This window comes from Panulirus ornatus, chromosome 58, assembly GCF_036320965.1.
Source record: "Panulirus ornatus isolate Po-2019 chromosome 58, ASM3632096v1, whole genome shotgun sequence".
In the NCBI taxonomy this organism is placed as follows: Eukaryota; Metazoa; Arthropoda; class Malacostraca; order Decapoda; family Palinuridae; genus Panulirus; species Panulirus ornatus.
The window spans coordinates 17,059,339-17,086,969 of NC_092281.1; the positions used below are offsets into that span (position 1 = coordinate 17,059,339).

The 27,631-nt window shown below is 45.4% G+C and overlaps 2 protein-coding genes and 1 long non-coding RNA gene across 3 annotated transcripts in view; 1 reads left to right on the forward strand and 2 right to left on the reverse strand.

Moving 5' to 3' along the window:
- Positions 1-10,547, forward strand: part of LOC139766583 (uncharacterized) — a 69,062-nt gene extending 58,515 nt beyond the window's left edge. The window contains exons 3-5 of the mRNA XM_071695433.1: positions 7,234-8,109; positions 8,414-8,621; positions 9,511-10,547. Of these exons, the coding sequence (XP_071551534.1) occupies positions 7,234-8,109; positions 8,414-8,621; positions 9,511-9,760 (1,334 nt within the window). The 3' untranslated portion in view covers positions 9,761-10,547. The remainder of the gene's footprint in view (positions 1-7,233; positions 8,110-8,413; positions 8,622-9,510) is intronic.
- The window catches only part of LOC139766586 (1-acyl-sn-glycerol-3-phosphate acyltransferase alpha-like), a 126,588-nt gene extending 99,568 nt beyond the window's left edge, over positions 1-27,020 (reverse strand). The window contains exon 1 of the mRNA XM_071695436.1: positions 26,848-27,020. Within this exon, the coding sequence (XP_071551537.1) occupies positions 26,848-26,909 (62 nt within the window). The 5' untranslated portion in view covers positions 26,910-27,020. The remainder of the gene's footprint in view (positions 1-26,847) is intronic.
- Positions 13,493-16,298, reverse strand: LOC139766584 (uncharacterized). Its single transcript, XR_011716927.1, has 2 exons — positions 14,901-16,298; positions 13,493-14,838 (listed from the first exon to the last, which is right to left on the reverse strand). It is a non-coding gene; the product is annotated as an uncharacterized lncRNA (long non-coding RNA).
- Positions 27,021-27,631: the final 611 nt, after the last annotated feature.

A 27,631-nucleotide genomic window follows, 5' to 3' on the forward strand; every position in this document is an offset into this window, starting at 1 on the left:
CTCTGCTCGCTTCTCGCTCCATCAGACGACCTAACAACACCAATATATCGCACTGTTGTTTTAAGGCTAAACTTTGAGAGATTAAGTCTTCTCTCGAAATCAAAATTCAAATAAAAGCTCCTTTTCCACTAACTTGATCCTGGGTCGCACATAGTGTAATGTATTTTACAATTTATAACGTGATGTAAAGATGTATCGTCAAACAGCACAGGCCCGGGTACAGAGTGGCAGTGTATGTGGTCTTAGAATTGGTCATCTTCAACAACTGGTCATGTTCAACAACACCTTAAGTGTTGTTGAAGACATACCGGTCGGAGGATGTAGCTAGACTTTGATGGTCTTGATAACCAAATAGCCAACCAACCAATCAGTCAACCAACTAACCAATCAGTCAACCAACCAACCAAACAGGACATTGATCTCCACCAAGTATATCGTAGTTACCAAACACACACACACACACACACACACACACACACACACAAAGTGTAACTGGAAGCGAGCAATGACGCGTGTGTATAGGCGGAGATACATGTGAATTTTTTGATACTTAGGAGAAATATAGATGTTCAAGATGGTTGTGAATCATAAAAGAAAACTGACATGATTAGATTGTTTTATATCTCACTAGGTTGGTGATGGCAAGCTGTAGATATGACTAGAAAATTATTATGTATATATCTACACCTGTGTCTGTACTGGGAAAAGAGAGGAAGAGGGTTGGGTAGGGGAGTGATGCGATTGGTGAAGGAAACTTGGGGTTGGGGATGGTGACTGTGATGATCTTGGTTGGTTGGTGATGGTGAGCAGAGATGGATGTGGGGGTGAACTTCGATGGTGGTGATCGTGGTGAGCTGGTGTGGTGGGAGTGATGTGTGTTGGTGATGGTGAGCTGGTGTGGTGGGAGTGATGTGTGTTGGTGATGGTGAGCTGGTGTGGTGGGAATGTGGAGGACTAGTGGTGATGATGGTGAGCTACTGAGCTGTAGCGCAAGACATGGGTGACAAAGAGGCCAGACTTGTTTGAACGTTGGGCGTTCAAAGGTAAAAGAGGGAACCATTTTACCCCCGAAGACCACCTGGACTTCATTATGTATGGAACCTGTGACGTTGCCGCAGTTTCCATAAGACCTGAGATAAGACGTGATGTATCCGCTCCTGTATAACAACGAGACGAGAGAGAGAGAGACACACACACACACATCCTACAGTCACCGTCCACACAAAACGGGGCTTGTCAGATACAACAGCCCAAGCAAAAACGTACCATGAATCCGCCAACTCTGGGAAAGAAAAAAATATATGAATGTCTTTCCTTTAATCTTCGTTTGGTTTGATTATATAGAACCAAAGTGCCTACCTGCTAAACCCGCTTGATTGAAGGCAACACTTGTTGTTTCTTTTCCTTAAATTTTCGTACTTGTGAGTATATATATATATATATATATATATATATATATATATATATATATATATATATATATATATGTGTGTGTGTGACCGATGGTTCTAGGTCTGTTTCAGTCTCGAGACGATTTCACAACACAGACACCCAGTTCTTTAGGTCAGATGGGCGTCATTTATTTGTCGTAACATTTCTCCTAGAAGTGTTTAGGGGATCTGGGCCTGAATCTGGGGGTCTGCCGGGTTCCCGGAAACACGCCACATTTTTGCCGGTTTGGCCTTGTCACACATTACACACCTGAGAACACACACACACACACACACACACACACACACACACACACACACACACACACACACACACACACACACACACACTGTACCTAACCTATCACCAGAGTCCCACCTGAAGAAAACTGTGATGGAGCCAGACTCTTGGTTTGACAGTTATCAGAATCGTATTTAGTGACATTCCTTAAGGATATTCTCAGGCAATTTTTCGCCTAATGTATTAAGTTGAGACTAGAATATGCTTCGTAGGTAAGGTGACTGACAGCGCTTATGAAGCCTGGAAAGAAATAGAGATGGTCATGGAATAAAGCGAATAAGGATGACACCAGAATTAAGACAGAAGTGAACAACGGTGAGAGGTGTGAAGCCACGAATTTACTCAGTATGGAGGAGTGAGGGGTGACTTGATCACAACCTTTAAGGTTGTGAAATAGCTTAGTGATGTTTACAGATCCTGTTCCTCGAAAAGGGGGGGGGGGGGAAACAGAACACAAACATTGTATGGTAGAAGGGGAAGAAAGTTCAAAAGTGAATAGGGCCCTACGAGTGTAAGCCTCCCATCCCCCTTAACTGTACAGATAGGGAATTACAGAAATGTCGTCAGCAGGAAACTGGGACGTTCAAAGTGGTATACACTGTCGACTCTCGCAAGATGAGGCAGATTCAGACACTGAAATTAGTCTTACTGTTTTATTTGTCATGGGAACATCGTTTGTCATAACCCCCCCTCCAGAAAAAACTGGATGATAACATACAACAATTTCCCATTCTCGAACATGATAACAGCTGGACTGTGTCGCAATGTGTCATATTTTACACATGGTAGTTTTTTTTCCCTCGTAACTTTATCTTTAATGTATATTATTATCACTATCGTTATCATTATCATCGTTATTACTCTATTATCATTATTGATTACCATTATCATTATTGCTATCATTATTAATATTAGCAGTAGTAGTATAGTTTTATATTAATATTATCATAATCATCTACGTATTAGAAACGATTGGAAGCAAGGGAAAAGGGGAGGCTGAAGAATCAGAAGGGTGGCGTGAAGGAAGCTATGAGAAGGTTGCGGAATATGCGTAGGATAAAATGAATCAGAACGATGTTGTATACTGGGAGCGACGGGTGACTCAGGGTAAAGAAAGCAGCCAGGAGAAACCCAGGAATGGTTGTCTGGAAGGCTTGACTGTGGATGGTGGGCTGTGGTCTCGGACACATGACACCTGGAGAGTGGAAACGAGCAAATGAGGCCGCTGGTCGTTCGTTCCTGCTGCTGCCTCGTTGAAGCGGAAAGTGTCATTAGCCTAACCTCAATTTATGTTTAATATCTAATCGTTTGACACCATTCTAGGTATTATGGTTATCGTCATTATCATCACCATTATCACTAAATTATCGTTATTATATGGAGCAGGGGCCGGCCAGAGCACGGGTTGGGTGGGGGAGAGTGAACACGGGGCAAGTGTGGGGCGTGCGCCGAAGCTGGACAGGTTAAGGGCGGCGGAGCCTCGTCCGGGGTTCGTTGGTGGAAGATGTAGGGAAGTAGGGCACCATTAGGCAGGTGTAGGGAGGTAGTGGAGTAGCTTGAGACAGGTGTATGGAGGCGGGGCAGCTTCAGGCAGATGTATGAAGGTAGTGAAGGGAGGGGGGTAGTTTGAGACAGGTGTAGAGGGGTGGGGCAGCATTAGGCAGGTGTAGGGAGGTAGTGTCGTAGCTTGAGACAGGTGTAGGGAGGCGGGGCAGCTTCAGGCAGGTGTATGAAGGTAGTGGAGTAGCTTGAGACAGGTGTAGGGAGGTGCAGCAGCTTCAGGCAGGTGTAGGGAGATAAGAGGTTGCTTGGGACAGGTGTAGTGAGGTAGTTTCAAGAAGGTTGAGGCAGCTTCGGGCAGGTGCAGGTTCGAAGGGATTGAGGGAAGCATAGGAGGGGCTTGTGGCATCATGGGCAAGCATAGGGAATCATAGGGCTGGAATGAGACATTACGGGGCAGGCATGAGGAGACATCATGAGGCAGGAGGCATGAGGAAGCACTACGGGGGTAGGCATGAGGAGACTTCATGAGGCAGGAATGCATGAGGTGGCATTACCCGGGGAGGTATGACAAGACATCACAAAATAGGCACGAAGAGGCAATACGGGGGGGTAGGCATGAGGCATTACTGAGAAACAGGCATAAAGAGGCATCACGGGGGCAGGTGTGATGGTGCCCCGGGTTGTGGAGGGAGGAGGGGGGGTAATACCTGGCGGAGGGTCTGGAGGCGAAGGTAACGCCCGTGACGCCAGCTGGAGCACGGTCACAGCATGGGGGCACCAACGCTAACTACCGCCAGGAAATGAGGTACCGAGTTTATAACACCTTTCTACTTATATGTCCACACCAGGGTACGTTCTACTGCTTCAACTGCCTGCCTCACTCCACTACCCTGCTAGAACTGCCCCTCTCCCCTCCCTCCCTCCTTCCTTTCCTCCTCCCTCCTTCCCTCCTCCTCTCCTTCCCTCCTCCCCTCCTTCCCTCCTTCCCTCCTCCCCTCCTTCCCTTCTTCCCTCCTTCCCTCCTCCCCTCCTTCCCTCCTTCCCTTCTTCTTCCCTCCTTCCCTCCTCCCCCTTCTTTTTTCTCAACCAAACCTGACACTGCTGGACTCCACAACCGTGCTAAACTGCCTCCCCCCCCCCCCCCCACCCCACACACCTTTTTCACCCAGCTTCAAACTGCCTCCACGGAGATCCGTCTACTAAGAATAGTAAACAGTCAGCGACGTGTCTGGAGGACCTGATGAGGTTCCAGTGGTTGACCGACATGGATGGAAGGGGGGACGTAACTACATTCCAGGATCCTTTTCTTATACGGTATGGAGGATATGATTAGGATTAGAGGAAATAATCACGGATTTTGATGAAAATGATTTGATCTATTTTTTTCTTTCGTGTAGTTTTGTGGGTCATGTTCCTTCTTTAGTCTTTTGTGTACACAACGGAACAGCCCTTGAGTTTGAAGGTACGACCCTTGGGCGTGATGGCTTGGCTTATAGCCCAATTCTTAAGAATCGGGTCTCAGCTCATGCCCAAGGGTCATGCCATCGTGCTCAAGGGTCGTGCGGTCGTGCTCAAGGGTCGTACGGTCGTGCTCAAGGGTCGTACGGTCGTACTCAAGGGTCGTGCGGTCGTGCTCAGTGGTCGTGCGGTCGTACTCAAGGGTCATACTTTCGTTCTCGTGGGTCATGCGGTCGTCCTCAAGGCTCTCGTACTCAAGGGTCAAACTTTCGTTCTTGTGGGTCGTGCGGTCGTCCTCAAGGGTCATACTTTCGTTCTCGTGGGTCGTGCGGTCGTCCTCAAGGCTCTCGTACTCAAGGGGTCATACTTTCGTTCTCGTGGGTCGTGCGGTCGTCGTCAAGGCTCATGTGTTCAAGAGCTGAGGAACCCGTGGTGTTCTGTGGATCAGCCACGGATCAGGCACCTCAGTTCCTGCGGCTCGCTTATGGTGAGGACGATTTCACGCTGTGCTCCAGGACTACCGTCTCACTACACAAAGGCTCAGGCCTCCTCCTTAGTTAGTCCAGGCGTCTGGCTGGTCGGCCTCACCAGTCTACGATGAGGCGACCTCTACAATCCGGTGTAGTCTCAGTTTACGATTGAGGTTACCTCTACAATCCTGTGTAGTCTCAGTTTACAGTTGAGGCTATCTCTACAATCCGGTGTAGTCTCAGTCTATGGTTGAGGCTACCTCTACAATCTGTTGTAGTCTCAGTTTACGATTGAGGCTACCTCTCCAATCCGGTGTAGTCTCAGTCTACAATTGAGGCTACATCTACAGTCCGGTGTAGTCTCAGTCTACGATTGAGGCTATCTCTACCATCCGGTGTAGCCTTGATAGACTACGGTGAGGTTAACTGCACACGAGTGTGGTCAGCCCTGACCAGCCTCCAGTAGCACGACAGCCTTGTGGTTCCTTCAGTTAGCACTGACGAGAGCTCCTGTTAGCATGCACAGCGAAGCTGGTTTGTTCGTGTGGGCAGAGAGGGAGAGAGAGAGAGAGAGAGAGAGAGAGAGAGAGAGAGAGAGAGAGAGAGAGAGAGAGAGAGAGGAGGAGGGATGGTGATTGAGTCATAAAGTGATTCAGCCGTTCTCCACCCGGACTTGAGTCGGCTCCGTGTCCTCGTCGAGAGCGCCCCTGGGTACCCCGTGGATCTTGCAAGGGAGAGAGGACAGGAAAGAAGAGGAGAGAGAGAGAGAGAGAGAGAGAGAGAGAGAGAGAGAGAGAGAGAGAGAGAGAGAGCATTAAGCACGACCCCTATATAGAAACAAGAACCACAAGAGACCAGCCGGTCCATAAACATATCTTTTTTTTTGTACCATATGCCAAACATTGTAACTCGACCCACTCAGATGAAGCAGAGAACCAGTGGATGATCCATAGACACCTCGCACTTCAACTTTATCTCCTCCTCCTCCTCCTCCTCCCTCCCGCGGGCGGGTTCTATACACGACCGCGATAACCCACTTAAAACGACCTGTCGTCTCGTTGTCGGTAGCCGCTGGCATCACTGCCTCATCTCATCCGGAGACAAGAGACCTCTGGAAGACCGTAGGGAGATGGAAGGCAGAAGAGCAACGCCACGAGACGCATCGTTTCTCACAAAGGTAACCGCATGCGACGGATACCTTCATGCGACCGAGACCGTGACAGCGGGAGTGTCTGGAGGAGGAAGCTCTACGGGTTTGTCTCCGTCAGGTCTGTGACGACTACACTGGGGAGTTGCCCTACGGCTCCTGCCTCCTGTAAGGCTGTTGGTCGGGCCTAGCGGTTCCTAGGCTAGGATGGTGAGAGATAGTCACGCCACGCTGACACCTGATTTCTATAGTCTCCCTCAACTCATCGGCGTTCACGAGAGATACGATACTATCCTAGACTGAGAGATAAGACCTCTAGGGATGTGCACAGAGGTATTGAAGTCATCACTAATGGGTATTTATGACGAGACTTTGCCATTAGGTCGGTGTAAAGCGTCGTTAGCTTAACCGCATTGGCCAAGTGACAGACCCAACTCTGCTCAACTCCAGTGATCAAATAGGCACTTTATATATCGCCCTGTATATTAGTATGGGTCTGTTGTGATGTGTGAGTAGAGTATACGATGCATAGGTCCAGTGTGGATCTAGTGTGATGTATGGCACGTGTGGTGATATATAGTATGATGGGCTGTATGGTGATGTAGTGGTAACCCATAAACACACAACTCCTGGCTACCAACGGTACAGTGGTAACCACTGTACACAATAAAATGTATGAGTGTACAGATGGTTATGTGTTTGTATCTTCGCATGTCCACATGGTTGTGTGTGCATATGGTCGCGTGTGTACATAAGAGCAGCAGCAGGGGGGAGGGGGGGAGGTAACCCCTGTGTAAACAAAGCCCCGTCCACACCAAGCTTCCGGAATCACCGTACAAACACCAGCCACCCCGTGGGGCACGATCCACTCCACTGGCTGTTACTGGCAACCAAGACTTAACTCGCAACTCTTCTTTTCCCCAGGCAAGAAGTGGCGCGCCCTTACGCCCACGGAGAGACGTCCCTACGTGGAGGAGGCGGAGCGGCTGCGGCTCAAGCACATGGCCGACCACCCAGATTACAAGTACCGCCCGCGGCGCCGCAAGCAGCAGCAGCCCAAGAAGCCCGGGGGAGCTGCAATGTCCCCAGGACCAGGGTCGATCCCGTCCGTAACTTCCAGTTCGACCACCACCACCACCCCCTCCACCACCATCACCTCTCAGATTAAGAAAGAGAACCCTGTGATAGCTGGAGGCTTCCTGCAGGCGACGCTGACGGCGCCCCTTAACAATAACAGCAACAATTCCAATAACGGGAGCAGGTCGTCCATGCCAGCGTCGTCCTTTGCGGGCCCTGTGTTGGCGCTGCACACGCCTGACTCCTCCCCAACCTGCTCCCCAGAGCCAGCCTGGCCGCCCCCACCACCTCAGGGACCCCCTCTTCCACCCTGCACTTTGGCCGCCCTCCCCACCCCTCCTGAAGCCTCCCCACACGACCACGACCACCTCCACACCCCCACCAACATCCAGCACCAACACCACCAGTCGGAACAGCAGCAGCAACAGCAACAACAACAGCAACAGCAGCAGCAGCAGCAGCAGCAGCACCTCCATCACCATCACCAACAACAGCAGCAGCAGCACCTGGAGGGACCCACCTCGGCGTCGAAGCTGCTACACTACTTCTCCCAGGGCCAGCAAGGCTACCCGGGCTTTACCTACCCAGGCACGACCTACTCGCCACACAGCTACGACTACCACAACTACATCAACGCGTCGGAGGGCTTCTACCACTCGCAGTACGACCCTCAGGGCTACACCCACGACCACCACTCTGCCTTCCCTCACCCTGCCTTCAGCAGTGAGTAATCTCGCCTTTCATAACGTCATCCTAATGCCCCCGTCATGTGCTCATTAAGGCGCACATCTTCCCTTCGATCCGTAAATGACAACCCTTTAGTAGTAGTAGAGTTCCTAGTGTGAGACCCTCCTGTAGATACAGTGGCCTTGTAGTTTCTAGATGGCCCCAGAGCTAATATTTGCACTAAAGGTTGCTGGAAGCACTGGCCTAAAATGTAGATAGATAGTTAAGGATATCTTTCAGAACGAGGTTTGCAAGTCTGTAAATGACACCCTCTGTTGTCTTCCCCCCCTCGTCTCTCCAGGCCCTAGAAGCGAAGTGAGTGGTGACGGCGGAAGCAGCGAGGGTGGCGTGAGCGGCAGTGTGAGTGGTAGTGTCGGCGTGGCTGTGGGTAGTGAGGGGGAGGTCTTCGATGACGTGGACCGTTCTGAGTTCGACCGTTACCTGAAGGGCCCAGACCGTGTGGCCGCCGTCACCGCCTCCTTCACTTATACCCCGCCCGCGAACCCAAGGTAGGTGACACAGCCAGGAGAGGCACAGAGAGAGAGAGAGCGAGAGTGTGTGTGTCTACCTACCCTCCCTAAAGAGTGCTTTTGATGAGATTTTGTCGGCGGGGCAGGGCTGATGCGTGGCTCCCACTGCGTGTGTTACGGTTGGATATTGTACGTGGGTTCTCTCAACGGCCATTCCTCTGGGGTAATTATCTATTCGAGGTTCATCCAGGACTGACTTTAGCCTTGTAATCTAATCTAATCTTCCTGGCTGAGAGGCTGTCAGATTCGATACATTATTTCTGATGCATTCTGTTCGCTGCCAACTATATTTCATCTTGTGTCGTTTTCTTCTTCCCAAACTGAATGGGTCAAGTTCATTCAAACTGTGCTTTCCCTAATTTTTTTGTTTCCATCTGTTTAACTGGTAGCTACACAACTTGTGAAAGTTCTCATTATCATGCCACACATTATTTGACTTGTAAGCACAAGAATCTCAAGATTTTCCTTGAATTCAAGTAACTCCCAAGTCTTTGAAAGTCACTCATACGCCATGAATCATTCTAAAACTTATTTGTTCCAAAATGTTTTCCAGTAGATTCCAGGGTTTATTTTTTCCCACCCATTTGTATATTTATGAATTTACATCCGTGATCTGTTCTATTCTTTCCCCAATCTACAAAGTTAACATTAAAGTCACCTTAATAGTGTTGTGAACTCACATTTGTTCTTCATGCAGCCTTTTTTTTGTAGAGAGAGAGAGAGAGAGAGAGAGATCACGATTCTTAGTTCAGCAAAGATTTACGATGCAGTGCATTTCCATTTTCATTCCCTGCTCATTTCTGCTCTCATCCTTGTATTGCTCGGTATTAACCCCGGTACTTGTGGCTCTCTCTCCCCCTTCCCTCAGGTACCTGCAAGTGGGCGGAGGTCACTACCAAGAATCCCAGTTCACGGCGCTGATTAAGGAGGAGCCCGAGGACGTCATGACTACCGGGGGAGCTACTGGGGCCAGCGGGGCTGGCGGCGATGGCGAACCGGAGACCAATTCTACGGACGTAACGCACTCGTCTCCGGAGCCGGACAAGTGCGACAACAACACGTCGAGCCTCCTCTCCGCCCTAGCCGACGTCAGGGAGCTGTACTACGAACATTCCTAAGACCTCCTCACCACACCCCCGGCGTCGTGTTGATGAGACACACACAGAGAGGAAGCCCCCCCCTTGGAACACCAAACGCCCTCGAGTGGTGGTAGAATTGTGAGGTTACTGGGCCCGCTCAAATGGGTGTTCTAACCACACGACTCGTGAGTCGTCGTATTCGGAGAACGACAATAAGCTGAGAGAGAGAGAGAGAGAGAGAGAGAGAGAGAGAGAGAGAGAGAGAGAGAGAGAGAGAGAGAGCAGCGTTGTCGATTCACATCGGCTAGTATCAACCAAAGTAGAGACACATCTTGTTTTAACTTCTAGTAGGAAAGTGAGTGTGGGTTCCCCAGTATCAGAGGCAGGGGGAGGAAAAAAAAATAATGAAAAGACATACGCTCTTGAGTTCTCCGTAATGGACATCAGTGAACGTTCCCACCTTCGTGAAGTGAGCCATCAGTTCGCCTGAGGTGAAGATGGCGATGATGCAGCCTGGGTACTTGGGAAGAAGAGGAACTCCAAGAGGATCCCAGCTTCTCGCCCTGTAGGAGAAGCTATTCCTCCTCCTCCTCCTCCTCCTCCTCCACCTCCGTGGATGCGTGTCATTGCTGCTCTTGCCTCTAAACGTGCCCTAGATGGTCTTCGGAATAATCCCTGACCAATTATACTTGCCCGGTACTAAGGCAGGGTCTTATGGTGACCCGACCCTCACCCCCGAAGCGATGACCAGTGATCATATACCCACCTGAACAATCTAAAATATTAAGAAAAAAAAAAAACTTGTACATACATAAAAAAAAAATAATGTAAATAGCTCGTCTGTTTTTGTTTGTTGTTAATCAAGAGACAGGTTTGTAAATGATACGTATAACTGTGCTATAGATCTTGGTAACATTAAGAAAAATGCGATGGTCAGTAGGAGATGCGACCATCAGATGAGAGAGAGGCACAGAAAAGCCAGCGGGGGTGGCAACACCTGAAACAGGGTGTAAGTTTTAGGATTGAAAGGAAAGATAATATATATATATATATATATATATATATATATATATATATATATATATATATATATATATATATATATATATATTCTACCGTAGGAGTACAAACGGTGTGCCTTTTTCCCCCCCTCCAAGCGTTATGTGAGGAGTTACATATCAGTGCCTTCGCGTCACTAGTCGTCAAGAAAAAAAAAAAAAATATTGACCTCTTATGTAAATTGTGACATTAGATCTGTTTCTGTTTCATCGATGGCTGACGGGGAGGAGTTTGGGTTTTTTTTTTTTGACACATGCTTCCTTCGCCTTCAGGTTTGGTGATGACGTCTTCCTACCACTACTACCCCACCCAACCAAATCTAAACCCTCCCTCAACCCGAACCAAAACCAACCCCAACCCTCCCTCAACCCCAACCCTCAACCCCACCTAACGCCCTCCCCCTCTCATCATTCCTCCCCTCCCCACCTTCGCCCAAGTCCAGAAGGTCCCTTAGAATCCTATGGCGAGTTACCCTATTGTACTACCCATGAATTGTTGTCCCCCTCCTCCTACCGAACTCGTTATAGAATATATTTATTTTTCGATTTTCCCCCGTCAGTGGTAGCCGAGAATTCCCGGATGGAGAGTTAAATCGTCGGGTTGGATTCTTAATTAAGGGAGGAGTAATGGGAGACAGCGGCACCTGGTTCGCCTTGACTCCTCCTCACCTGAATTACGTTTTCAGCTCAGCCAATTAACTTTAAACTTTATAGTACCTCCATTGTTAATTAATTCTCTTCGTAAAAGATAACCTACGTAGTGGGGAAAAAAGAAAGAAAGAGAGAGAGAGATAGAACCTGATCCGAATAAACCACGTCAAGTGGACTACGAGAGCAAAAATATGCGACAAAACTAATTATCAGCGTCGTGTGGTGTTCGTCTCTCTCATGACTCCCCCTTTGTTGATATCCTGAATTGTGACGTCACTAATTGTGACGCCATTTGTGATCTTCTGACGTCATGGATCCTGTGACATCACGGATGACGTGACGTTACCGACTGATGTGTCTCTTTATGATCTAGAATATGATTTTTTTTTTTTTAAATGTTTTAGTCTCATCGAATTTGTACATGCTGTTAGCTGATGGGCTGTGTACAGAGAATTTATTAATATATTCTTATAGACCAATACACAATAGCGGTTAGAAAGACTTCCATAATCTTATTAGCAATTTCTCCCTCACAAATATTTACGTTTTCCATTCGGGTGGTGGTGGAACACCCTCCCCCTCCCTCTTCCTCGGTCTCCAAAGCAGTCAAATAAATACTCACACAACACACGTCCCTCAACAAACATTGCTTTATATAATTTTCCTCCAGAGAGTCAGTGTCGTATGTCTCATCCACACCAACAGATGATGAAGTCTTCACTGTATGTCGACTGTGACTCCTTTTTATCTTACAAGAAGACAGTCACCAACGTGTCAACAAACTTTGAATATAAACGAGTCTACAGATGATGAATACCATCCGGTTTGTCCCCCCGACTTAATTTCAATTGGTAAAAAGTCCTTTTTTTTCCCCCTCAGACGCGGTAGTAATATAATCCGTTGGTGACCAGAAGGAAACACTGGATCTACACTAGTCACTGTAGCTGCCTGATTAATGCCCCAACTTAAAGCCGAATGAAAGTAAAACTTTACACATTTGTCCCAGACAGGAAGCCATCAAGGTTCACTAACGGCCCAGCAAGTATCGGAACACAAGGTGACAATAGATGGAGATGGGTTACAACTCCCTTTACGATGGTTTTCGAAGTTCTGCTGTGCTATGGGGGGTCAGATCTCAGTCGTATTAAGGTGTATCTCTTGGGTTTCAATCTGGGTCGAGCCTTCATTTTTCCCAAGAGCTTATCTGTGGGTTTTCGATCCACTTCGAACCTCAAGGACGAATCTGTTCATCCGATCCGAAGCAATGCTTCCTCTTCCTTCCTCCCACATGTAATGGATTATTCATTTTCTTTAAACTCCCATCCTCAGACGAATAACACAGATGAGTGAACATTTCTTTGCTTCATTACGGGACTTCCTACTCATATTAAGTAGATTCTATAAGAAGAACTTACGACTATTGCTTCGCAGAGACGACGCACGTTCAAAATAATTTCGAGCTACTGAATTCTAAAGTATAACATTTTTGGGGTTTGAAGTAGCGTTAAGGGTTCTATGACTGTACCCATAGTGTATGGGGTTTAGCATAGGCTACTGTTGATCTGTTGTGATCTGAAATACCCCTAGACCAGAGGAGGAGGCCGTGTGTGAGGTGGCTTGAGACCATGTGTGAGGTGTGGTAGGCATGTACGAAGGTGACTTGGGGATGTGTGAGGTGAACTGGACATGCTACTGGAAGAGATGGGAGTGTCTGTGAGGTGGCTTGGGCATGAGCTGTGAGTGCGTGTGAGGTGATTTGGATCTTTTCTAAGAACGTAGTGGGTGTGTGGAAGGGGACGAGAGCGAGTGTATTTTGGCTTGGGCGTAAATGAGGCGGCAGGGGAAGGTGACAGATGCTCAGACAAGAACAATGTGACTTGGGGCATGTGCGTATCTTCATGCCTAGGATGGACATGAGCGTGCATACGCGAGACGGTACGAAAATGCCTGGCCCGTGTGTACATGGTAGGGAAGACCCCTGCAAGCTAGCGAATGTGTGAATGACTGACACTACAAGCGGTGATGTGTGGTTGAATTCTATCAGACACCCCGGAGTGTATGGTTCTCCCAATGCCGCCCCCCCCCCCCCATGTCTACCTTAAAGCCATCTCCACCCGGACCTCACCGACTCTGCATTCGAGACAATCCTTTAGTACTACGTAACTTTACTTTTTTTGTCTTGTAACTTTACTTAGCGCTTCTGTAACTTTACCTAGTGCCTTTGTAACTATGCCTAGTGCCTTGTGACTTTACCTAGTGCGTCAGTAACTTTACTTAGTGCCTTGTAACGTTGATAAATGACTTATAACTTTACGTAGTGCGTTGGAAATCTACTTAGGGTTTTGTAACTTTACTTAGAGCCTTGTAACCTTACCGAGTGCCTTGTAACTTTACTCGACATCTTGTAACTTTACAAAGTGTAGTGTTTGCAAGTTCACTTACTATTTATGTAACTTTATGAAGTGCCTTCTACTAGTTTTTACTCAGTACCTTGATCCTTGTGACATAACTTAGTCCCCCGTAACATTAAGCATTGCCTTGTAACTTTACTTAGCGCCTTGTAACTTTACTTGATGTCTTGTAACTTTACTTGATGTCTTGTGACTTTACTTGATGTCTTGTGACTTTACCTGAAGTCTTGTAACTTTACTTAGTGTCTTGTGACTTTACTTGAAGTCTTGTAACTTTACTTAGTGCCTTGTAACCTTACTTAATGTCTCGTAACTCTACTTAGCGCCTTGTAACCTTAATTATCAACTGGTAACTTAGTGCTTTGTAATTTACTTAGAACTTTGTAACTTTACTTAGTACCTTGCAACTTTACTTAATACCATGTAACTTTACTTAGTGCCTTGTAACTTTACTTAGTACCATGTGAATTTATTTAGTGACTTATAACGTTACTTTGTGCCTTGTAAGTGTACTTTGTACCTTGTGACTTTACTTAATTACTTATATCTTTATTCACTGCCTTTTAACTTTGATTCGGGTCTTTTAACTTTACCAGTAGCTTGTATCTTCGCTTGTCATTTTCTAAACTTTACTTTGAGCCCTGGTAACATTTACTCGTACTTTGTAACTCTACTTTGTGCCTTGTAACATTACCTAAGTGCCTTGTGACTTTAATCAGTGCCTTGTGACTTTACTTAGTGCCTTGTAACGTTACCTAGTGCCTTGTAACGTTACTTAGTGCCTTGTAACATTACCTACGTGCCTTGTAACGTCACTTAGTGCCTTGTGACTTTACCTAGTGCCTTGTGACTTTACCTAGTGCCTTGTAACGTTACTTAGTGCCTTGTAACATTACCTACGTGCCTTGTAACGTCACTTAGTGCCTTGTGACTTTACCTAGTGCCTTGTGACTTTACCTAGTGCCTTGTAACGTTACTTAGTGCCTTGTAACATTACCTACGTGCCTTGTAACGTCACTTAGTGCCTTGTAACATTACCTACGTGCCTTGTAACGTTACCTAGTGCCTTGTATCTTTGAGCCCCGTGACATTACTTGATGCCTTGTAACTTCACCTTGTACCACATAACGGTACTTGGTGCTTAGTGACTTTACTTTGTACTTTGTGACTTTACTCAGGGCACATGTAAGTCTTCCTCCAGTACCTCCTCACAAGTGTATACTGTTGTCTTCCATGAGATGAGCCGGTGAGCTAAAATTGACTTGAAAAAAAAGAAAAAGAAAAGCAGGTACAACACATGAAAACGAGCCGTAGAAAACGGAAGCGAGTGAGTTCTATTTTTTTATGTTGTTGGGGCCTAATAGAGGAAGTTCACATACATATATATATTTTTCGTCTTTTAGGAAATTCAAATAAATATGCCTGACGAATTAGAATTTGACACACAACAGGTGTCTGGCAAGGCGGACCGTGATGCGCAAATTGGCGCTTCACTATAAGTGTTGAGCTTTCTTTAGATGCAGTCAATATCTGACTTTGAGTAATGTATATAACCCTATTGATGCGAGGGTTAGATCCTCTAGAAGGCTTGGCAGTGGAGAGGTTTTAAGCCACTGGGTTTGGATAAGAAGATCGAAAGTTATATTTCAAAAGCTTAGAGGGTTTACGTCCATAACTCAGACGCTATTTCGTGCGGCAAACCTAAAAGAACACCTTTGAGTAGCCGTTCTTTTAAGTTATGCAAGATAAACAAGCATTGCGTAGATAACCGACACTTTTTCCTACCTATCTAAAGAGAGTGAAAACTATACAAATATAGAATTAAAAAATATTCGATAAAGATTCAGTGGTGAAATGCAACTCCATCTACCAAGATCGCCTAATGGAATATTTTTTAACGCCTTTTTATAGCCTGTCTCGTACCACTTAACGTTCATCAAAATTTCTAAATGATCACGCAGCCGGGCCAGACTTCCTGGTGTCCTTCTCCAGGTGTGTGTGTCGATGCGAGAGCTATTCCGTCGTGTATGTGAGTGAATTCACGTTGCGTTGTTCAGGGATCTGTGCGTCCCGGATGTGGACGAGTGTGAGAGACAGTGTGGAGGGTAGGTAATGTGCCAGCCCGCTTCCGCCCTCCCCGCCCATCCTCGTTCATCCATCCCCCACTCACTCCTGTATCTGTTCCCATCCACCTCATCCAAACTCACTCACCCTCATTCACCTCCCCAACGTTTCGTTGGAGGAATCAATAACCCTCTCCCACACCACTTCTGCCACTACAACTACACCTACAACTATTACAACAAACAACAACTGCTACTTCTACCACTACGCCTGTCACTACAACTACCACTACAGCCATTTCCTGGTACCACCACCACCCACGCACCTTCCACATATCCTTGTAGTTGAAGAAGATTTAAGTTTATTAAAATAATAATGAATAAAAAATCATGATTGTAATAGGTGTGTTTTCATTGTCCTAAGTATTTCTCTAAGGTTACGAATCATATAAGCATCAAGAGAGAGAGAGAGAGTATAAGCAAATCAATAATACTCAACACATATTTGAACTAGGAGAAATGATACAGTATAATTCAATAAAGCAAAGCTCCGATACAAGCAATAAAGTATAAGAAGAGAGAATAGATGAGTTATGCAATGACTCCTTTGAGTTATGTAACAGTTATCACAATACATAACAGCCAAACGAATAACATAATCTGTTATCACATGAATACAACACGTTAGATGCCTGTATAGCATCATGAACAGAAGAGTGAGATAACAGGGTTATAAAAACATTTGATATTTAGTAGCTATTGAGATAGAGAGGATCAAGTAGTACTGACAGCCAGTGGATGCTGTATAAAGTACTGAAAATAAATGAAATGATGACAATATGTAATACAAAAGTTAAGGAAAGTATATAAACTTGTTAGACACTAATGAACATTATATCAGTCTCATCAAACGTATGAAGAAGTCACAAACACATTGTGCTGGAGCAATGCAAGGGTTGGCTAACTGGCCCAGACCTTCGTCTCTGTAAGGAAATACAGAAGATAGAGGAACAGATGCAGGAGATAAAGAGGAAGAAGGGACATAGATCAATGATTAAAAAAGTTACATCTCTCAGAGATGGACTGTTACAAAAAGTAGATACGACAAATTACAGTTTTGTACAAGGAAAATTGTAAGTGTAAAAGAATACAGACGTACAGATTTATATAGACTCAGTGGATACAAAGCTATAGACCGATTTATGGATAATAGGTACAGATCTATAGATTGATATATGGGTAATGGGTACAGCTATATAGTAATATAGAGCTAATGGATACAGGCCTCTAAAGTAAAATGGGTTAAAGAGTATAAAGCTATAGAATGATATAGAGTCAACTAATGGCAAAAATTGAATTTTTCGTTATACTAAAGTGATACTAGAATGACTTGTTGATGTTCACTTCATACAGTTACATAAGGATGTAAAGTTACAGCGTTTCAGGATAAAAAAAAAGAAAAAAAGCTACATAAAGAATGTAGAGTTGAAAAGATTTTGAGGGTACAGAGTTACAGTTTTCAAAGACATAGGTTTAGAGAGAGTTGAAAATGGTTGTATGAAAGTAAAATAGAACAGATTTTAAACACGGAGGACTATAGTTTTATATGCTATAGAGCCGTAGAATCTCTTAGAAACATAGTTATAGAATCTATAGACTGAAGTCTTGAAGGATAGGGAAAGCTTCAGATGCACCTCTGCAAGACACAATCACGAAACTGACCAAATGTAACCAGAAGCCAAGAAAAGGAAATCAAAACACGATAATCCACACGAATTAGACCACATAACATTATGCTTTTGGATGTATCATGTGAGTACACCAGGTGCCCTAAGATAAGCTTAAGCTTGCCAACGACAGCGTAGGTAGTTGTCACGGTTGGAGACCCGGGCGCTCTATGGCTGCCAACGATAAGGAAGTCATGTAGCACGTAGAAATGATAAGCGAGTAACAAGACACATGAACTAAAGCAGCAGCAGAAATAGTGTCGCCATCAACAGCAGAAACAGACAAGCAGCAAACGGGACAGCGACAGTAATAACAGCAGCATTAGCAGCAGTTTGAGATAAGATGGAACGACTACAAAAGGATTTAACAACAGCGGAAGGTAAGAACAGTAGCGATAACAATAGCAGGACCAGCAGCAGTCACTAGAGTACGGCTATAAGCAGTAAAAGCCACGAAAGTAGCAGAAATAGCATTATGAAAATCAGAAGCCGAACCTAGCGGGAAAAGCTGTAGCAGTGACAACAGTGAGGAGACGATAAACAAAACTTGTGACAGCCGTAATAACAGCAAATAATAACAACAGCTGCAACAAAAGCCGGGAAAGTAATGGTAAATATGTAATATATATATATATATATATATATATATATATATATATATATATATATATATATAGATAGATAGATAAGAGATAACACACGGAAGACTGACAACAGCGTAACTGTAAAAAGAAAAAAAAAAGAACCCGTAATAAAGTCAAACGAGTCATACACACATGTAAACGGGCGAGGCGCAAACTATGAGGGGGGGCTGGTATGCAAATGAGGTACACCTGTCCAGCCGCTGGTTGGTCCCCGTTGCTCGAACCTCCCTGATCCCCGTGGGTCATGACCTCTAGCCCAGGGGTCAGAAACGTCACCGGGTCATGCCACAGCTTTAACCTCCCCCTCACAGCTCCCATTTGGGCTTTATAGACTTTGATCCCTCGACACTATGGCTTTACGTGATCTACCGCTAAATACGTTTCGCCTTTCCACCCTCAGTGGTGAGCCAGTGCAACACACACACACACACACACACACCATCTTCCTCCCTCTCCAGGCTGAGCGCAGCCTGAGGTCAGGCGAGGGAGAGTCATATTAAGAGTCGATGGCTCATGCTCTTACGAAACCAGGTGTGCCCTTACCCCCGAGCAAGACGACCCTCGGTGGCTCTTGCTGGGGCCGGTGTGGTGGGGCGCCTGTTGACCACCTGGCTGCCAGGATGACGACACCAGCGGTGGGGACGGCCAGAGGGAGGCAGCTGAAGGAGGCAAGGGTGAAGCAAGTTACGTGTTCTTGTGGCTAGACTGCACCGCGACTGGTCAGGAATAGACAATGGGGTGTCATCATCCCCAAAATAAGGACTATATATATATATATATATATATATATATATATATATATATATATATATATATATATATATATATATATATCCGTGTGTGTGTGTGTGTGTGTGTGTGTGTATTGGTAGCTATTCTTCTTGTCAACATCAGGTAATACGACCAGATGGATCGTTTTTAAGATTCTTTCTGAATCTTTCAAGTCGTCCAACATCTCTTTATATATTGTGTACGATACCCTCCTAGGGTTGTCATGACGTTTCGCTCTGAATCCATCAGATCATCTTGAGGAGAGCGTGTGGAGAGACGTCAGCGGAGCAGCTGCAGGTGGGTGGGTGGGTGAGGTATGTATGTATATGATATATAGAGGAGGGGGTCGACGTGCTGTCAGTGGACCGAACCAGGGCGTGTGAAGCGTCCGGGATAAACCACGGAAAGGTCTGTGGGGCCTGGATGTAGAGAGGGAGCTGTGGTTTCGGTGTATTACATATATGACACCAGAGAATGGATGCGAGTGCTTGCGGCCATTCTTTGTCTGTTCTTAGAGCTACCTCATCAACGCGGGAAACGACCATGAAGTATGTGTGTGTGTGTGTGTGTGCGCGCGCCCCTCGGATCCCCTAGACATCCACTGATGTCATTAACTTCGACCTTCGCAAAGCCTGCGACAAAGTATCAATGAAACAAAAATGATAAGTAGAAGAAAAAGTTCACGGTATAGGAAGTCGAATCAGCAGGCGGACAAGCGAGCTGTAGCGAAGGTAGAGAGAGACTATCAATACGTTGACTCATAGCTTGGCCAGTACTGCAGTGATACTTGCTACACTTGAATTCAATTCAGCTTCAAGACCGAGACATCTAAACCAATCTTTTTTTCCCCTCAGAGGCCAACCTCAAGTGCACCCGTCTGTACAACTGATAGGAAACTGCTTTTCGGTCCGCACTTTCCCATAAAATGTCTATGGCAATATGTTTTCCTCATGCTTACTGAATGTCACTTTCCAATACTTTTTTTTTCTCCTTGCAAGCAGTTGAGCCGGAGAGAGAAGTGGGTAGAGAGGTGACTTCCACTTTCTACCATAATTTAGGTCTGAGGCAAGCAGATAACCTCGTCATGTGCTATTAGGCCTCTTGTTATCTGTCCTTCCCATGTGCTCCCACGTAAACCATCGCTGGGCAAGTAAAGGTCCCACACTGAACTGTGGGGGTAGAAGACCTCTGGATCTATAATAAGATACGCGGACCGAGCTGTGGGAGCAGAGGAGCCTGTGAGACCATCGTAAGATAAGCCCAGAGACTAATCTATGGGGAGGAAGGCCACAGAGATCATCGTAAGGTATAGGTAAGGGGCTAATGGACACCATTTACCCCTTCACCTCCCACAGGTTCCCCATTAGCTCTAAGAGGGAGTAAAGGGCGGTCGGCTCACGCAGGAGGCGCCGACAGGCCGCCAGCAGGAGGTCCCTCCCACCTGCAGGGCCAACCACTGACGGACATGGGCGCCCGTCCACCACTCGGACCCCCATCTGCCTCCCACAGAACTCCCGCTCTAGCGGAAGGCCTCCGTAAGGGCTGGACTTCCTCTTCAGAGTCATCGAAGTGGGATATATGAGTTACAACACAGAGGTTGAAATACTCGCGTGTCGCCCCATTAATTTAGGCAAGCAGGGGTTGGAAAGTGGTCGGGTTGATCTCTCTCTCTCTCTCTCTCTCTCTCTCTCTCTCTCTCTCTCTCTCTCTCTCTCTCTCTCTCTCTCTTCAACATCACCTCATTCCCCATCATCCCTGACCCCACCACTGTTCACGAGAGGCACAGTTCGTTTTGGGCGGCCTGTGCGCGAATGATGCACCAACTTTCAAAGGAAAATTCAACCCAGGTAAGTGCAAAGTAGCAAGGGTGGAATGTAGTGAGAGAAGGCTTCGATGTAGATATTATCTTGCAAAGAATAAGCTGCAGGAAACTGTGAGAGAGGACTTCAGAGTCGATACTGCACCGAAGCTGTGGTCAAAGCTTCATCTCAGGAGGATTGTAAAACGAGACAAACTTTCTGCTGGAAGACATTAGAATGAGGCAACGCTAAGCAGACTATGAACCACGAATATTAGGCGAAAGCTTAGAGCAACCTTCCTCACACTGAGCATCGCACCCAAGAACCTTAGAAAGAAATGATAGAGAAAGTTCAGAGGAAGGCAACGAGGAATGTAATAGAATCAAAAGCAATGGGTTTTAGTGAGAGGTAAGCGATTATAGGTTGAAAGAAAGAAGAGTAAGGGGTGATTGGATCATTCCTCAAGTCTCTTAACCCGTTTTGCGATGTCGAGAGTGCGCTACGCGAGAAAGTGGTAAGAATAGACGCCAAAGTAGTACTTTTATAACACCAGGTTAGCGTGAGGACATGGAGTGAGCTAAGACCGACATTATGCAAAAGTTTAAAAAGCTGTATGACATTACAGGGAATTCGGTAGATGATGCCATACAGGTGCAGTAATCCTACTTTGTATTATACTAATAGGTAACAACAAACAGGTAATTACATAGATATAATTCCAAATACACACACTCACATACATATATACAAATCACTAACAAATACAGACACTCTTCATTTACAGACTACTAACATACACACCACACGCATGCAACAAACACATTGCCTACACAAAGACACGTACCCAGAAGCCGTTGTTGATAGTATTCACAAAAAAAAAGAAACAAGATATGAAAGGAAAACAGATTATCATTGTATAAGACGGGGTGACGCGATGATATAGTTCAACAAGCGTCATGTTACAGTGGCATGAAACCTCTGCCCAGTACACGAGTACATGGGTTCGCACCAAAAAAAAAAAATTTTATTTACCAGTTACGTCTGGCAGCGCGCGCCTGGATGACGCTGTCAGTATATGACCAACTGCCACTTACAAAGTTACTGTGGTCGTAACGGTTTATTATTTGTTAGTAAAGACATTAAAATATAGGTTAGAAAATAGCATTATTAGAAATAGATTACAAAAAAAGTACACCAATTCTGACCAACGGTTGTGAATCTTAAACAATACATGCAGACAAATACCTTATGCGAATCAAGACAAATTGAATATTATAGAAAAATAACATTAAAAATACTGAGACGAACATGAAAATGAAGTCAATTAAAGGAAAAGATGAATACAAATGAAATTATGACAAAAGTGTTTGTCTAAGAGCGCAAGCAAAGAGGAAATAGATCTTGGATGACATGAATAAAGAGGAAAAAGAAATGAAAATACAGTGAAGGAAAACTCTTAAGTATATATACATCTGTATTAAGAAGACTCGCTCGAGTGTACCATGTGAACGAATTGGTGCATTACGCATGACAGCTGGAGACTGGATGTGATCAAATGGAGCCTTTTCGTAGTCTGTTCCTGGCGCTACCTGGAGCGGAAACGGCGAAAAAATAATATATATATATATATATATATATATATATATATATATATATATATATATATATATATATATATATATATTAATCATACAACCCCAGAACCACTTTTACAAAGTTGCGCTACTCTCAGAAGCTGGGAAATGCAGACGCCTTAGGAGTGAGAAGTTCTAAGACAAGACCTTGTCCCAGTTATATAAAGCCTTGCCACATATGGTGTTCCACTCGCGTCGTAACCTCGAGCGGGCGGAGGGCGGGGGGGGGGGAGAGAGAGAAAGAGTCCGGTAGCACCTGCGTGACTCCTACGAGAGAGAGAGAGAGAGAGAGAGAGAGAGAGAGAGAGAGAGAGAGAGAGAGAGAGAGAGAGAGAGAGAGAAGTGTTGAAGGGAGTCGGTCGTCCGAGTTGGCGGGGTTACGCGCGCGGGGTGACGTAAAACGCGCCCCTGTCTGCCCTCTGTATAAAATCAATTAGGAAAGGCGACCAACCTGTTAATCTCCCCAAACTCTAACCCTCCCTCCTCCTCCTCCTCCTCCTCCCCTGGCGACGGAGCGGGACGGAGCGGATCCTCACATCTGACTAACGGTATTTTTGTCTTCTCTAAATACTTTTCTTTCTTTTTTCTCTCTCTCTCTCTATTTCGAAAGGGGTAGACCCCACCAGGAGTAGACCCCCGTCAGATATACCGAGGTTCTTATTTCCCATACGCGGCGGCGGGCGGCGGCGGTCGGAGAGTGGCGTAATGCTATTGTTTTCGACCGCACGTGCGGCCACCCGTACCGCTCTGCTGCGGCACCGCTCGCACAGCTGATGCAGCGGACCCATGGCGTTCTTCATGACTGTATCGTCACCGAGATCTGAACGCTATAGGTTCCACGTGGGATCCGTTGCTGTATGTGGCACGGTATGATAGTCTGTTTTTTCCTCCAGTGCTGTGCGTGGTATGAGGTCTCTACATAGAGAGGATCAGATTCTCTATAAAAGACGACCAAATCCTATGAAGAAAGGATCAGATCCTTTAAAGAGAGAGAGAGAGGGTCAGATCCTTTAAAGAGAGAGGATCAAATCCTTTAAAGAGAGAGGATCAGATCCTTTAAAGAGAGAGGATCAGATCCTATGTGCAAAAGGATCTGATCCTCTATGGACAAAAACTTATTCTTTATACAAAAGGAGATCGAGAGGGTGACTCAGAAGTTAACAGTCTCTAACATTGGTCAAGGTCGAAGCTACAAGTGAGAACTTTCATGCATCACCACAAATCAACTATCTTTACGAGTTGGTTACTTTGCCGACAGATCCGTTTGTTGTTATGCCGGCACAGGTGAGTCAAATGGCCATAATGCCGACGTTGTTATTTCCGGACTTGAACAAGCTTCTCATTCAGTATTTTCAAACTCTCGTCCGACACCTCTGGGCTGCGTTGAGGTGGCCTAGGAACGGGGGACCAACGAGCCGAACCCTACTGTTGGGGGGGGGGAGGGGAGAGGAGGTGAGGTTGTTGACTGGTTTGACTTTGTTTACCCTTTGTTTTCCCCGAGCTTCGAGATGGCGACGGGTAAGCGCTCCCCGAAGACTCCGCTGCATTTAGCGAAACTAGAAATCCTCTGTTCGATAGCTTTATCAATCTCAATATTTGTGAGAAAAAAAAAAAGCTTTCCTTTTGAAGGAAAAATCGATAATTGCTTCGCTCAATTGGCGCACAATGGGAGCAATAAGTCGGCAAAACACCGTTTGACCCCAGGACTGCCGGTATGTCGGCAAGATAACTACAATCTAGTCTTTAAGCAAACACATTGTAAGTTCTAATCAAAACGAAGTGATTAACCTTGAGTTAACTCCTAAAGTAAAGACACATTACGAAGACTTAAGTAATGACAAGGAATTAATGTATTATGAGGACAGTCTTGAATAACAGGTTTGAGCTACAGATATCATGTAGTGACGTGACATCAAAATTCACGAATCTCTGATGAATCGATTCCCAAGATTCTTGTTTACATACATAAGATACGCTGGATGGCAAGAGACCTAACATTATACCCTATAATTCATCTTCATGACAATTATAATCACTTCTAAAGACATACACCTCTCGCACGCAGAACAATGCAGCGTACCATCGATAATTTCCCCCCGGGGCTCGATTAGGAAAAGAGAAAAAAAGAGGAAGCCTCCATGTTTTCGGGGGGGAAAGTGTGTCGGCAATTTCCCGCGCGTTATCTCTGGTCGCTGGTTGCGTCACCGGGTCACGTGATGCCGCGTCAGCAGTGGTGCCAATTCACGCTCGATTCGTGCATGACAATATCCATCTCGGTTTTCGAGTTATCACCAAGAACATATCTCATAATAATCCAGCGTTGTATTACTATGGATTGAGGAAACCCCGAGATGAGTTACGACCGAAATATATAACATAACCACTGATGGTAATCCTTCGCGTGGGACGATCAATTTACATGGTAACAATGACGTCTCAAAGGGGATGAAAATTAGACGAAGGATATTTCTAAACAAGGAAATATCTAGGATCCAGGATGGTATGGTAGTAATCCATCACCTGAATTGTTTCCTGAGTTTTTCGAAGGATCCCATGTCACAAATCACACTCCGTAAACAGCAAAAATAACGTAATAACCCCGCCAACATTATGCTGGGGAAGAAAGAGACAGGATCAACTCCACAACTTATTTATCAAATGCGTTTAATGCACTGAATACGATGACACATGACCTGCGGCATTTGATATAAGATTTACGTAACATGACGAGCGCACGATGACTCTCCTAGCGAGTGTGACATGGCTTAATTCCTTGAGAACCACGAGCCATCCATCCTCTGGTGCTATTTGGCAGCTCCAGTCTTCAACACCCGCAGCCACCTGGGTACAATGACGAGCCGTCCAGTGCAACATCGACACATCTTCAAGACGCTATAAGGGCCATACTGATGGTGAGGTTGCGTATGGTCTTAGAATTATCATGCACACCTGAAGAAGGTCTTTCGGTATTCTTAAGCTATACGACCTTAATGACAGTTAACCTTGCGAGCTAAAATGACACTCCTGGTGTACTGTACCGCCATACGAGGAGGCGCATACATGCTACCACTTCAGCCTCGATTTCAGATCACTCGACTAAGACGATACGACCATTTAGCACGAGGGTATGGCACTTAAGACGAACTATGACAGTAAGGTCAAAAACCAAGCTACGTAACATTACGGTTTACGCCCTATACAATGAACGAACTTTGTTATATGCAATCGATAAACCTATCTTTAAGACACCCTTGGCTAGGGACACATCCTCTAGGCTAGGTTAGGTTAGTTTTGGTTAGGTTAGGTGAGATTAGATTGATTAGCACGGGACCATCGCTCACCAAAAAAAAAAAAAAATGTGTGGCGGCAACTAGATAATTACCCCTAAGTTGTTACTACCTAACAGTTACACTGTCGAGTTCTAGGAGTTAAGCATGAACGCTGCTGAAGCTTTCTTGCTCTCTACCATCACATCATGAACATGACGGAACAATCATGCACAATACCCAGAACGACAATTTCAAGGCAAGTAAACTGGTCATGCGAACATCAGGCAACCAGACTGACTGCCCGAAACCCACTCACTTCGACCTTCGAGCCTCCATACCCACTTGGCTTTTGACCATTTCACGTTTTCTTCCATATTTAGCCAGAGATGGAGTTTACCACTAGCTAGAGTCTGTATTTTTCAAGCAACCCCGACTGCATAGAGTGGCTGTCTGTCTGTCTGTACCCTCGGAAGCGTCTCTGCCACATATGCCCCCTCCTCACCCTTCGAGTGCAGTGTTCGAGCGCAAGCGTTGACTTGGGCTGGATGGAAGGGGTGTGAAGGACCTTCCAAAACACGAACATTGTTCCTTCTTGGCTGGGTCACAACCCTATCCTAGATGAATCCACCTATTGATTTCTTTTCTTTCGCTTATCAATAATGCTTAAATCTTGACGGATAACATCTTATCTTACCAAAAAACCACAAAAATCCGTTTAGATTCGGATAGCGTCCTTGACACGAACGAGCCATCTTCGAGAATGACACAATTTCGCTACATGGAAAAGCGCGGGCAATAATCTGACTCATTTACCAAAGTGAACAACTAAAACTAATCATAAGAAACGAGCAAAATGTCACGAAATCCCCCACTAAATAGAAAAAAACATCCAAATGATTTGATCTAGACGTCACGTAAACAACCTCGTTTGACAATCGTCAATAACAAGTATTGCCTTTCATCCCTAAATATTCCACTGTGACTGTAACAGCACATTTTACCAACTCGTACGCTAACAACACTATCACAGAAATTCATCATTGACATTTTCATTTGCCTGTTATCTTCATAGAACACATTATATCACTCTTACACATACCTTATATGCTGCAGCACCATTTGAGCTCGGTCGTCGTCCAAACGTTCCAGTCCTGTTGCCATGTGTGGTGTCTGTCCATCGCGCACAGTTTGATTCGTTCACTCTAACACTACATCCAACATCACACTACGTAGTTCATGACGTGTGTGTGTCTCTCTCTCTCGCTCTGTAGCTCGAGATCTAACTCTCTGACAAGTTGACGACCAGCAGTTGGTCTTGTACGACACCGAACGAACGAGACTGATCCGAAACAGATTCGAAGTGCTGTGTTTAGGCACCAGCAGACGTCCAGACGGTTTTCCAGAGGCTACACAAGGTTCCATGACCCCCAGACGACGGACGATGGTTAGAATAACGAGATGATGAGCACTAAATAAAATGATTTCAAGGTGAATGAACACACAGGTTGTTTGGTTCAGTCCTGGCGATGAGTTATTCGAACGCTTGACTCGGTGTTTTCCGTTTCCTCGTTGCTTTACCATTACGTGTTTATATATATATATATATATATATATATATATATATATATATATATATATATATATATATATATATATTGTTCATTACGTATTTTTGTTTAATTTGTCATTTGATCAAACTAAAGGTTCGGATCCAACTCAAAGCGTCCTTGTCGGTGTTTACTCCTACCAAGAACCTGGATTCAGATTTGTCTGTTTATCTCCTTAAGGACCACGAGTCACTGGGCTTTCTCATTACCCACCATACTTCTATCACTTATATAATACTACTTCGAGAGAAACGTCGTTATTCTTCTTTTTTCCTC